This window comes from Trichechus manatus, unplaced genomic scaffold, assembly GCF_000243295.1.
Source record: "Trichechus manatus latirostris isolate Lorelei unplaced genomic scaffold, TriManLat1.0 scaffold00056, whole genome shotgun sequence".
Lineage (NCBI taxonomy): Eukaryota > Metazoa > Chordata > Mammalia > Sirenia > Trichechidae > Trichechus > Trichechus manatus.
In genome coordinates, this window is record NW_004443992.1 from 9,224,777 (window position 1) to 9,237,586 (window position 12,810).

Below are 12,810 nucleotides of genomic sequence, written 5' to 3' on the forward strand. Positions count from 1 at the left end.
TGAGGATGGTGCAGGACCAGGCAGTGTTTCGTTCTTTTATACATAGGGTGGCTATGAGTCAGAACCAACTCGAGGGCACCTAACAAGTTTGGGACTGTTACTTCAAGGCAAAGAGATGGAGTGGATATCTTCAGCTTTCTTCCTGTTGTATGATTCTGTGGTTTCTTTGACTTCTAAAGTTGGCTCGGTTGCAAATTTATTTTAAAGCTGAAAAGCAAAATGCCTTCAGATGAAAGGCAGGAAGAAAATACTCCTCAAGGTGTCTACTTTAGCACCAGTGAAGCCTAATAAATACCATTATCATTTATATGGATAAGCAAAGTAAATTCATATAAACGATGTATACTAACAGCACTAACTTGTGGTTTCAGTAGGAAATGAGCACTTTAACCATGCCTGGTTTTATTCTATCCCACATTAGCCACCCTGTTTGCAGTTGTGCACATATAAACGAAGACAGCAGCCTTTCTGACGTATAGTTTCTTACACTGATAAAGGAAAACTGCTGAAGTCATGAGGCTGCTCCAGGCAGAGCCCTCATGTGAGTCATTTGAAAGCTCCAGCATTGCTGACCTCTGGCAAAAAAAGAGCAAACAAGGACGGGAGAGACAGAGGGGGAGAGGTTCAAGCACGGATTTTCTCCTTGAACCTGGAAGATTATGGGTCAGGAGCTGTGTGCAAAGACTCTACAGCCTGGATGCAGCTGCTATCGTTGTTCAGAGAGAGGCGAGGCACATAGCTGTCCGAGGACTCAGCCTGTGAGGACGGAGGCTGCGGTCGAGGTATTTGTATCCCTGGCAAGAGCATCTTTCTCTATCAGTAAACCAAGGAGTTCAGAGACTCCCTTTCTATAGTGGGGTCTGATTTTTCTGCAGTAGGTCTAAACCAATACAAAGAAAATTCTATTAAAGTCACAGAGAATTTATGGCTGCTGTTATCATATTGGGAGATGTCCTTGTAAACCAAAAGGGAAAAATAATCCTATGCTTTAGGCTGCATGAAACTCACTTGCCTTAAAGTAGAGAAAGTCGTTATTCTCTTATAATCTCTGAGATACTCAATTACAGAACTGAATCTCAAAAAGCAAGCTGCAGTATTGGTATGTTGAAGGTTCAAAATTCTAATAATTAGCTCATGATCCCTAGCAATGCCGTCTAGAAGATTATTCCCCTAAAAAGATAAATTAAGTGGACATGGGGGAAAAAAAGCCTGAGTTAGAAACAGAAAAATTGGAAAACATCCATCAAAGAGATTAAGATTAACCCAAGTGTCAAAAACATATTTTTAAGTAAAGAAAGGATTCTGCGTTCCAGCAGTAGATATCATTGCAGTCTTCTTTTAGGGATCTGACTTTCGGGAAAAGTACCTTTTGGGGAGGTAGGAAGCTTAGAAAATGTTTGAAGAATGAAAATCAGGCAAATATAGAAAAAATGATTTATGCCAGCCACCAAGTCTTGACTTTCCGTAAATTTTATTTCTGCACTTTTTTTGTTGTTGTTCTTCTCTAGCTAACAAACCTAGAAGAAGCATCATGTTCCATGACTTCATTTCACCCCAGGGGACTTCAAGCTGTCCGTGCCCAGAAGTTTAAGAGTAAAAGGCCACGGAGCAATAGCGATTCTTTTCAGGAAGAGGATCTGAAGCAGAATTTACAGTGGGTGAGTGAGCAGCTGATGTTGATCCCAAAGAATTTAAGGTGTGCTTGTCTAGGGAGTCTGGCTTTACTTCCAGGGCAATTACTGCCCAGGCCTTCACAAGTACACTCAGGCAATGCTGTCTAATTTCCCTACAGAGGAAAACGGCAACACTAAAACATGCCCTTTCTCTCTTCTCCACCTCTCACCCCTCCCTCTCCCCTTAAGCAGAGAAGGAGTCTCCCTTTTGGGGCAGCCTCATCTTACTTGAATTTGGAGAAGCTGGGTGAAGGTTCTTATGCTACAGTTTACAAGGGGATTAGCAGGTGAGTGACTCAGAGCTAGGAGAGACTTTAGAGACGAGTGTCCCACCCCCTTATTTTGCTTTCTAAAGCTAGGTGAGGCATCTGCACCTGTGCAAGACAAGATGGACAATAGGGAGAGGGACATAATGATTTAAATAGCCTTGAAAGAAAAACAAACCTACCCTGACCCAACTAAATTAGCCCGCTACGTCAGCCTTTCCTCTCTTATTTAATAGACTCTACTACTGACCTGGAGGCAGAGGTGGTTCAGTGATAGAATTCTCATCTCCGTGTGGGAGACCTGGGTTCCACCCATCTATCAGTGGAGGCTTCTGTGTTACTGTGATGCTGAACAAGTTTCAGCGGAGCTTCCAGTCTACAGTGGTTTAAGAAGAGAGGCCTGGTAATTTACTTCTGAAAATCAGCCAGTGAAAACCCTATAGATCACAAGGGTCTGAACTGCAACCAATCATGGGAATGGTGCAGGACCGGGTGCTGTTTTGTTCCGTTGTGCATTGGGTTGCCATGAGTTGGGGCCAGCTCGATGGCAGCTAACAACGACAACTACTAATTCAAAGAACAATTACTTTTCTTCAGCCTGGTGCTGAGTGCAGTTTTTTAGGTATCTCTGATAGGTTTTCCATATCCCCTCCTAAATCACAATGACAAACTTGAGTTTGCAACTTCATTCTGATGTTGGTTTCTGTAAAGTATAAAACCAAACCAAATGCATCGCCATTGAGTTGATTCCTAGTAGAACTGCCCGTAGGGTTTCTGAGGCTGTAAATCTTTACGGAAGCACACTGCCACATCTTTCTTCCATGCAGCAGCTAGTGAGTTTGAACCTCTGACCTTCTGGTTAGCAACCAAGCACTTAACCACCTCACCACCAGGGCTCCTTCTCTAAAGTACACAAAAAATGATAAATCCTGGGTTTTCTACACTTGCAAAACATACAAAATGGCTGGAGAATAAAAACACTGCATACCAGGAAACAAACTTTGCATTTTGATAAACAACAAACTTTGTTAAACATATATGAAAGATTCATGAACTTTACTGCCTTTTAGTTAAGGTGGTGAAAGTCGGAAGGTCTGATTTCCATTTGTCAGTTACTCTGGTGGAAAAAAAATAATGGTTCCGTAGTGGTAAAAGTTAATTTAAAATATTTAATATAAATACTATAAGAGTAAATATTGTATTATCTATCTTAGTAGTTCCGTTATTTATTTATTTGTAAATGTTAAACAGGATTTGTGGGGAAATATAATTTTAAATGTATTGTATAGAGACAAGGTTTAATCCAATTCAACAGACCATCCTAGGAAGTAAGACTATAAAAGATTTCTTTCAAGGGCTCAGCCTACTAATAGGATGAAAAATACATTAGAAATACTTGTCCAAGTGTACAGAGATATACGAAGAAGTATGTTCATTGAAGCAAGACTTACAATAGAAAAAATAAAAACCTGGTCACAAATACCCATTCACAGAGGACTGGCTAAATACTCACCATACAATGAAATAGTATACATCTGAAGTATGAACTGGATGAACTAACATGAAAAGATGACTCATATTTATTTGAAGAGAAAAAAGCAAGTTACAGAACAATGTACCCTATGATCCCATTTAGAAAAAATTACTCGGATATATAGTACATGTATAAATTTATATGTACATAGAAGAGTATGGAAAAAATACACAAGAGATTGTTATATTAGAAATAGGGCAAAAATATCCATTACCCATTACTGTTAAAGATTATCATAAACATTCTGGCCAATACAAGAAGAAAAAAGACAGTATCATTTTTGTAGATTATAGAATTGTCTACCTAAAAAACGCAAAAGCATCATCTAAGAAACTATTTGAAGTAGTAAGGAAACAAAAAAGTGATCAGTTACAAAACCAAATACCCTTATAAAAAGTTGTCTTATGTATTAGCAATACCACTTAGAAAATATAATAGGGAAAAATTACCCTCACAGTAGCAACAAAAATCTTCATTAGCATTAAAAAATAGGCAGGATTTATATAAAGATTTACTAAGGGATGTAAAAGGCTTGAATAAAGAATCAGAGAAGAGTTCATTCATTTCACTAATATGTGTCGCAGTGATTAAAAGCCTGGTTGCTAACAAAAGGTCATCAGTTCAGATCCACCAGCTGCTCCTTGGAAACCCTATGGGGCAGTTGTGCTCTGTCCTATAGGGTAGCTATAAGTCGGAATCAACACGATGGCAACGGGTTTTTTTGTTTTGTTTTGTTTTATTTTAATGTACCAGACACTATTTTAGTTAGTAGGGTTACATCAGAACACAAACATCCCTACTCTTATGAAGTATACATTCTAGTGGTGGTGAGATAGTAAAATTAGTAGAATACTGAGTTTGTCAAAGGGTAAAAAATGCTATGGAAAAAAATAAAACAGGGGAGAGAAATAGTGTATTAAAACAATACATTTATACATGTGTTCTAGGCACTTAGCTTATTCCATCAAAAAAACAAAACAATGAATAAAGGGAGAATAGAAGGAGTTGGGGAGTCCTTGGTAGGAGAAAACGGTTAATGCACTCGGCCGCTAACTGAGAGGTTGGAGGTTCGAGTCCACCTAGAGGCACCTCAGAGGAAAGGCCTGGAGATCTACTTCTGAAAAATCAGCCATTGAAAACTTTATGGAGCACATTTCTACTCTGACACACATGGGGTCACCATGAATCTGAGTGGGCTGGTCAGCAACTGGTTAGAAGGAGATGAGGAGAGAGAGAGAAAGGTGGGGCCTGGACAGAGCTGTAGCACCTAGGAGACCATTGTGAGAATTTGGCTTTTATTCTGCATGAAATGGGAGACAATGGTGGGTTTTGCACAGAGAAGTTACTTGGTTTGACTTTCATTTTAAAAGGATGCCTCTGACTACTCAGTTGAGTATAGACAGTAGGGGTTTAAGTGTACAAGCAGAGACACTGTTAAGAGGCCACTGTAGTAATTCAGATGAAAAATAAGAATGGCTCAAATACGTGCACAAAGGAAATAAAAGAACAATATAAATCAAAATATTTTGTGGATGAATTTGGTGGGGGTTTTTCTCTGTGCTTTTCTGTATTCTTCAAATTTTCTATAATGAACAGATATCACCTTGGTAAACAGAAGAAGTGTTTTGGAAAATATGTATATATACATACACTAAACTTTTTATTTTGAGATGATAGTAGATTCATGTGTTGGAATATATTCTGAAGGACAATGACTTTTGTTAAACCACCATTAGTATAAATTGCTGCTGTGAACCACCTCAGTGTGTGTCTCCCCCCACCCCAACCCCTCTTCTAGGATAAATGGACAACTAGTGGCTTTAAAAGTCATCAGCATGAATGCAGAGGAAGGAGTCCCATTTACAGCCATCCGGGAAGGTAAGAGCAGTAAAAACGTTTTGAATCCTTGCCCTGGTAAAAAAAATGTGTTGAGTTTATCCATGCAGCGTCTAAAACCAGTTGCCATTGAGTTGAACCTGACTCATGGCAACCCCATGTGTGTTAGAGTAGAACTGTGCTCCATAGGGTTTTCAATGGCTGATTTTTTTTCAGAAGTAGATCACCAGGCCTTTCTTCTGAGGTGCCTCTGGATGGACTCAAACCTCCAACATTTTGGTTAGCAGCCAAGTGTGTTAAATATTTACACCACCCAGGGACTCCTATTCAGCACCTAGTTTTTTAATATTTCTAGAAGTAATATGATAATTACAATTTTGTTCTTCATACTAATTTTCCCCAGGAGTATTTGTTTTTATTTTTGAGGAAAATAAGATTCAGAACAGTTATATCACTTGACCAAAACTATTAACTCAGTGACTATTTGGTAAATATCTTCTATGTGTTTGGCACCATGCAGGTTGCTAAGGCTATATCTATATAACTCCAGAAAATCCATACAAAAGAGAAAAATATATAATAATATAACATAATTACATTAATTCTCAGTGGACAATTTGCCTGAAAATAGCATATTGTTTAGATAGCACTTGAAAAACTTTATTTATTATCAACACAACATGTTAGTGTTGTGCATGTATTTTCTCTATTTCCAGAGCAGTATAGCAAAGTGGGTAAGGATCTTAGTGTCAGATGGACTTGTATTTAAATCTTAGGTCTACCTTGGGTAGATTATTAAGGCTTAGTTTCTTAATTGCAAAAAAAAAAGAGGATAATTATGGTACCTATTTCACTGAGTTCTTATGAGATTTAAATGAAAAAAATGCATATAAAGCATTTATAACAGAGTCCATTTTCAAGGTTCAGTAGAAGTCGGCTATTATTATTACTATTTCATTCTTGCTCCTTTCCCTTGGTAATGTCTTCTTCACCATCAAGAGAACTCATAATTTATAATAAACATTTCAAGAAGGCAACATATTGAAAATAAATCAGTAAAAATATAATTTATTAATATTGTTTCATGATTCATTTGAAATAAAATAAGAATGCAGAGAAATAGCACTTCCATGGTCTTGCTATTTCTGTTTTTTAACTACTTTTCTTCCCTTCTCCATCAAGCACTTACTATATGCAAAGCATGTTGCTGGGTGTTGTGAAGGATGAGAAGAAAAAGCCCTGATCTCTGTCCTAAGTTGTTTCAGTCTAACATTGTAAACTAAGAGGAGAACAAGTTATTCTTGGTGTGGCTAATGGAGTCAGTAGGTTTTGAACCAAGCTTGGAAAGCATGGAAAAAGCAATTTAGAAAATGAGTTTATAACTGAATTTGATGCCATTTTCAAGTCTTTCGGACCCCTCGGGAAATATGTCTTTTTGAATTTAAGTGGAAGGGCCAAATGGCTATAGGTTTAGCTAGGGATTCATCCTGGTAGGGTCAGGTGCGTTCTGGAGGAAAGCATGGTTTTAAGTGTTTATTATAATGGAAGCCACATTTACTAATCTGCTTATTAGTGGTCCCGTGAAAAGATGATCAGATTTAGAAAGTGACATGTGGGTAGGTTAAAGAGTATTTCTGAAAGTAATAGAAATCCCCAGGTCACCAGCACAGGGGAGGGTCTCTAGGCCAGTTTACCTCATCCTCCTTTTGTCCTCTTTGTGTACTTGACCCTGCCTTGCTCAGAGGCAGATGACCTAATAAGCAAGGTAAGTATGGGCTTACTTGTGCTTATTTAATAATCTGTAGCGAACAATTTCACATGGGTTTCACCACATCTTTGAAATTGTTCACTACAGATTAGTAAGTAAGCACAAGTAAGCCCGTGCTTACCTTGCTTACTGGGTCATCTGCCCCTGTCAGGGATTGCAAATTTGAAAAAAGGCTTTGATTCTATAGGAAGATGCTGTGGGGTTGGGAGAGAGACAGATGCCAGCCATATCTAGAAGCAGAATCTTTGAGGTGGTGAAAAAATGTGAAATTGTTCTCTACAGATGATCTGGTAAGCAAGGTAAGCACTGTGCTTACCTTGCCTATTGGATAACCCTCCCCTATATTGCTTAACCCTGTATTGGAAACCTGGTGGCATAGTGGTTAAGAGCTACGGCTGCTAACCGAAAGGTTGGTAGTTTGAATCCACCAGGTGCTCCTTGGAAACCCTATGGGGCAGTTCTACTCTGCTCTTTAGGGTCACTGTGAGTCGGAATCGACTTGACGGCAATGGGTTTGGGTTTTTTGTTTGTTTGTTTGTTTGTTTGGTATTGCTTAAGGACTGCTTTGCTCAGATTTAGCCCACAGCCAAGTTTCTCAGGTTGACATTTTGAGGAACAGTGAAACCTTTTGCTAGTTTTGCTAGCAGATGGTTCTCAGCATGGTTCAGAAAAGCTCTCTCTATATTCAGTCTGTACTCTAAATGTTTCTTTTACTGCATATATGCTGAGGAGATGCCTTTCTATCACAGGTGTTTGAAATTAAATTTAGTATTCAATTGTGGACTTTCTTGGTTTGTTTTATGGACTTACCTTACTGAATGCTTTGCTTGTATATTAAAAACCACAAAAGGATTTTTGACACATTTGGAGGTTTTTAGGTGCCCAGTTTCCAACAATGAATGTTTCCTTTTCCACCAGTGTAAAAGCTGGGAGCCCTTGTTAGAGGAGCCATCTCCCCTCAAGAAGGTATGAGGCCTCATTTGAAAACTTTGGCACTGTCCCATTTTTCCTGTAAGAACTTTAAGGATGTGAGACCAGGGAGGCAGGAGGTTAAATGAGAAGGGCTGGAAGGCAAAATAAGAACAGCTGGAGTTCATTAGTTAAAATCCAGGGTCACTAGCTAAAAAGGCAACTGAAAGCCACGTGCAGACGAACTGAAAAAGTAATGCAGCCTTCTTTAAAAAGCCTTGAAGCAGGAATTACTCTTCTGAACAGTTTGGCTGCTCTGATGGTATAGCAGCCAAAGATTTATTGAGTAGGATTTTACTACATGTACCGTTTCTCTATATTTAGGTACAATGCATGTGGCAGTTTATTAGTCTGGTCCTCGAGAGCACTGTTTGTTTTCGTTTGATCGTAACCTGTAATGTGATGAAATTAGCAAAAGTATGAACAGCATTAAGGGAAATAAGCTTTAATGTATGTGCCAGGTACTTTTCATGTGTTACCTCTTTCAGTCCTCTTAACAACCTTTGAAAAATTCATATTATTCTAATGTTGTATATGCAGATACTCCAGCTGGTTCAAGATCACATAGCTAATGAAGGACTGAGCCATGATTCAAAACAATCTGATTCAAAAATCTATTTTACAAATGCATTCATTTTGTGTATTGCATTGGGCAAATCTGCTGCAAAAGACCTCTTTAAATTGTTAAAAAAACAAAGATGTCACTTTGACAACTAAGGTGCACCTGACCCAAGCCATGGTATTTTCAATTGCTTCATATTCATGCGAAAGCTGGACAATGAATAAGGAAGATCGAAGAAGAATCGATGCCTTTGAATTATGGTGTTGGCAAAGAGTATTGCATATACCATGGACTGCCAGAAGAATGAACAAATATGTCTTTAAAGAAGTACAGCCAGAATACTCCTTAGAAGAGAGGATGGCAAGACTTTGTCTCATATATTTTGGACATGTTATCAGGAGGGACCAGTCCCTGGAGAAGGACATCATGTTTGGTAAAGTAGAGGGTCAGCGAAAAAGAGGAAGACCCTCAAGGAGATGGATTGACACAGTGGCTACAACAATGGGCTCAAACATAGCAAGGATAGTGAGGATGACACAGGACCGGGTGACATTTCTTTCTGTTGTGCATAGGGTTGCTATGAGTTGGAACCAACTTGATGGCACTTAATAACATTGGAATTATAAACCCAGTCACATACGTTATTCTGGCATTATTTTGTTTTACAAAGATATGACTATGTGCTATGTCCTGATTCAGGGTATAAGTAGGGCCATGATCTCTCCGAAGCCTCTAGGAAAGATTCTTTCTTGTCTCTCCCAACTTCTAGTAGCATCAGGTGTTCCTTGGCTTGTAGCAGAATAACTCAATCTCTGCCTCTGTCTTCACATGGCTGTCTTCCCTCTATGCCTCTTCTCTTCTTACAAGGACACCAGTTATAAAGAGATTAGGGTTTACCCTAATGAACTCATCTTAACTAATTACATCGGCAATGACCTAACTCCAAATAATGTCACAATCACAGAGGTTAGGACTTCAGTATATCTTTTGGGGGAACAACACATGCAACCTATGAAGATCAGGGATACAAACATTTTTATTCAATGCACAGTGGGGCTGGGTGTAAAAATTGGCTCCATTATTGAATCCTATATAAACTGGTTATAATTGGCCTGGCCTTCTTTAATTCACACACAGTTATTGAGCACCAAGTGCCAGGGCCTGCACTAGGTGCTAGAGATACAAAGACAAGAACAGGGACAATCCTTTCCTTCAAGAAGCTCACAGACTAGTGAAATCTTTGACTACCAGACATTTACTACGTGCAGCTGGACGTAGTAATTTTGAGAGTCAGCCTTCTTCTTTGTCATTGCAATCTTTTATATTTTCTCATAAATTAAAGGAAAACAGAGTAGAGTAACATCAAAACATCATGACCCATTGCACTTGCAAAGCATCAATTTTCCTAAAATTTTACTAAACTATAAACCTCAATGGGATTAACAAAACCAAGAAATTAAATATTGTTATATCATTGCCAGATGAAAATGATAGTCTTTTTCTAAATTTTTAAATATCTTACATTTATGAGAATCAGATTAAATTCCATTTAATATTCAACAACTTGGCCATACTAAATACCTTTCTGGGCATTTAGAATTTAAAAAAAAAACTGCATTTTTTAAACAAGATGAATAAAGTTCACTCATAACTACTTTCCCAGATCTTTTGGATTATGTTGTTTTCCTCAGGCTTTCACTTTGGCTTCCAGGGTATTCTCATGATCATACCAAGTTAATAAATATAAAATTATTACAACAATGCGTTGCCCATGGTAAGCCCTCAATGAGTGTTAGCGATTGTTATTATCATCATCATTATAAAAGCATTTTACAACTGGTCTAAAAAATTCCGTTTTGATTTGTATGGAGTCTTAAAGACCCCCAATCTATTTTTGTCTTTACTTTGAAGAAAAACAAAAATAAGTATACTTAGAATATGTGCATTATAAAAATAACTTTTCAGAAATCAGAATGCTCTGATTTTAGGATCTTTCTCCTTCTCAATGGACTTTTGCATCTCTTGGCTGGTTAGCCCGCAGAGCAGACACCACGTGCTACGGTGACATTGATGATGTGACCTTGAAATTAGAAGAATGAATTTTCCTTCTCATGTTTAATACCCATACATCAGAGATTTCAGGCATTTTAGATCCCTTTGGTACACAGACCAAACATTATACCAACAATACCATGAGATAAGTGTTTTAATCATCATCCACTATTTCACGCAAATTCCCTATTAATTACTCAACAAAATTCACTGTTTCCATATAACTATTTCAGTAGTCCTGGAGTGTTAGAAAAGCAATAGTAGACCTGGCAATAACACACACAACATTTATAATCTAATGAGGGAGACAAATACAAGAAACAAAGAATAAAAATGTCTTGAACAAAAATACCTTTGCCAATCAATTATAAGCATATAAATGATAAAAACCATTGCCGTTGAGTCGATTCCAACTCATAGTGACCCTATAGGACAGAGTAGAACTGTCCCATAGGGTTTCCAAGGAGCAGCTGGTGGATTTGAACTGCCAACTGCTTAGCCACTGGGCCACTGAGGCCCCATATAAATGATCATGTAATTAATGGCTGACTACTAATTCAATCAACTCTACTGCAATAGGTATAATGGGTACTAATTCAACAGTAAATATTTTTTGAATGTTTACAATAAGCCAGACATTGCAGTAAGCAAAATAGACAAATGTGCTTGCTCTCAATGGAGGGCATATTCTCAAAGGTGGAGACAAACAATAAAAAAAAATGCATATACCATGTCAGATGGCGATAAGTGCTATAAAGAAGAGTAAAGCAGGGCACGGGGATAGAGGATCACTGGAGCAGGTTGGGGATGAGAGGGCTGCTATTTCATCTAGAGTGGTCAGGGAAGCCCCTACCTTATATGTATCATTTGAGCAGAGACCTGAAGGAAGCAAGGGAGCATTCATGAAGACAGCTGAGAAAAGAGGGTTACAAGCAGAGACAACAGCAAGTGTAAGACCCTGAGGTGGAAATCAAAATTGCCAGAGAAAATTATGGGTGAAGGACTCTACAGATATAGGTCACACTCAAAATGCAGAACCAATTAAAGTTGAAATTGATCCTACTAAACACTTGCATAGTATTCCTCACTATCTGCTCAAACTGGGGGATATTGTAGGTCTGATATCAATAGTGGAAAATTTTATTATTAAAGAGTTAGTTATACCTTGTTCTATTCCTTGCAACATTCCTATGCTACCAGTAAGAAAACCAAATGGTAAAGAATGGAGATTTGTACAAGATCTTACAGCCATCAACAAAATTGTTGTTCCTAGATTTCCAGTAGTTCCAAATCCCCATACTTTACTTTCCAAAGTTCCCCCAGATTTTAATTGGTTTACAATAATAGATTTACTTTCTGCTTTTTTTTTTTTTAGCATACTTGTGGATGAATCTAGCCAATATCTTTTTGCATTTACTTGGGAAAATTTACAATATACTTTGTTATGCCTCAGGATTTTACTGAAGCACCCTCTTATTTCTTCCAAACTTTACATCAAGATCTTAGTGATCTAGATTTTTCTGAAGGCTCAACTTTAATTCAGTATGTGGATGATTTACTTTTATGTCCAAACACTGAATTAAGTGCCTTAAAAGATTCAATTTATTTGTTGAAACAGTTGGTAACAAAAGGGCATAATGTTTCAAAGGAGAACTTGCAATTTGTACAGGAATCTGTTGCCTACTTAGGACACAAATTTATCTAAAAATAGAATAAGACTTTCTTTGGAAAAATTGAACACTATTAGAAATTTTCCTAACCCACTACTAAGAAACAATTGCATGTATTTTAAGGATTAGCAGGGTGTTGTAGAAATTGGGTACCAAATTTTTATTTGATAGCCTCTCCACTTTATGATCTAACTAAAAATTCTGTTCCTGAACCATTGCCTTGGGACGAAACATCCGAAAAATCCTTTACAGACTAACAGAATCACTTAAGTAATGCACCTGTCTTGGGTCTTCCAAATTATGATAAACATTTCTATGTTTTCATATATGAAAAAGGCAGAAAAACTATAGGAGTTTTAGCTCAGGAACGCAGAGGAAATTGGAGGCTTATTGTTTATTATAGTCAGAAATTAGATTCAGTAGTTTAAGCCTGTCTGAATTGTCTCAAAACTATAGTAGCAGCTGCTTTGGTTGTAAAGT

At 37.8% G+C, this 12,810-nt stretch overlaps 1 protein-coding gene across 3 annotated transcripts in view; it reads left to right on the forward strand.

Moving 5' to 3' along the window:
- Positions 1-468: 468 nt before the first annotated feature.
- The window catches only part of CDK15 (cyclin dependent kinase 15), a 103,054-nt gene continuing 90,712 nt past the window's right edge, over positions 469-12,810 (forward strand). For 2 of the 3 annotated variants that reach the window (XM_004378228.2, XM_004378229.1), the window contains exons 1-4: positions 660-782; positions 1,509-1,658; positions 1,866-1,960; positions 5,272-5,351. In XM_004378228.2, coding sequence (XP_004378285.1) covers positions 660-782; positions 1,509-1,658; positions 1,866-1,960; positions 5,272-5,351 — 448 coding nt within the window. Of the gene's footprint in view, positions 542-659; positions 783-1,508; positions 1,659-1,865; positions 1,961-5,271; positions 5,352-12,810 lie in introns of those variants that run through there. The other variant, XM_004378230.2, reaches the window with a different exon arrangement.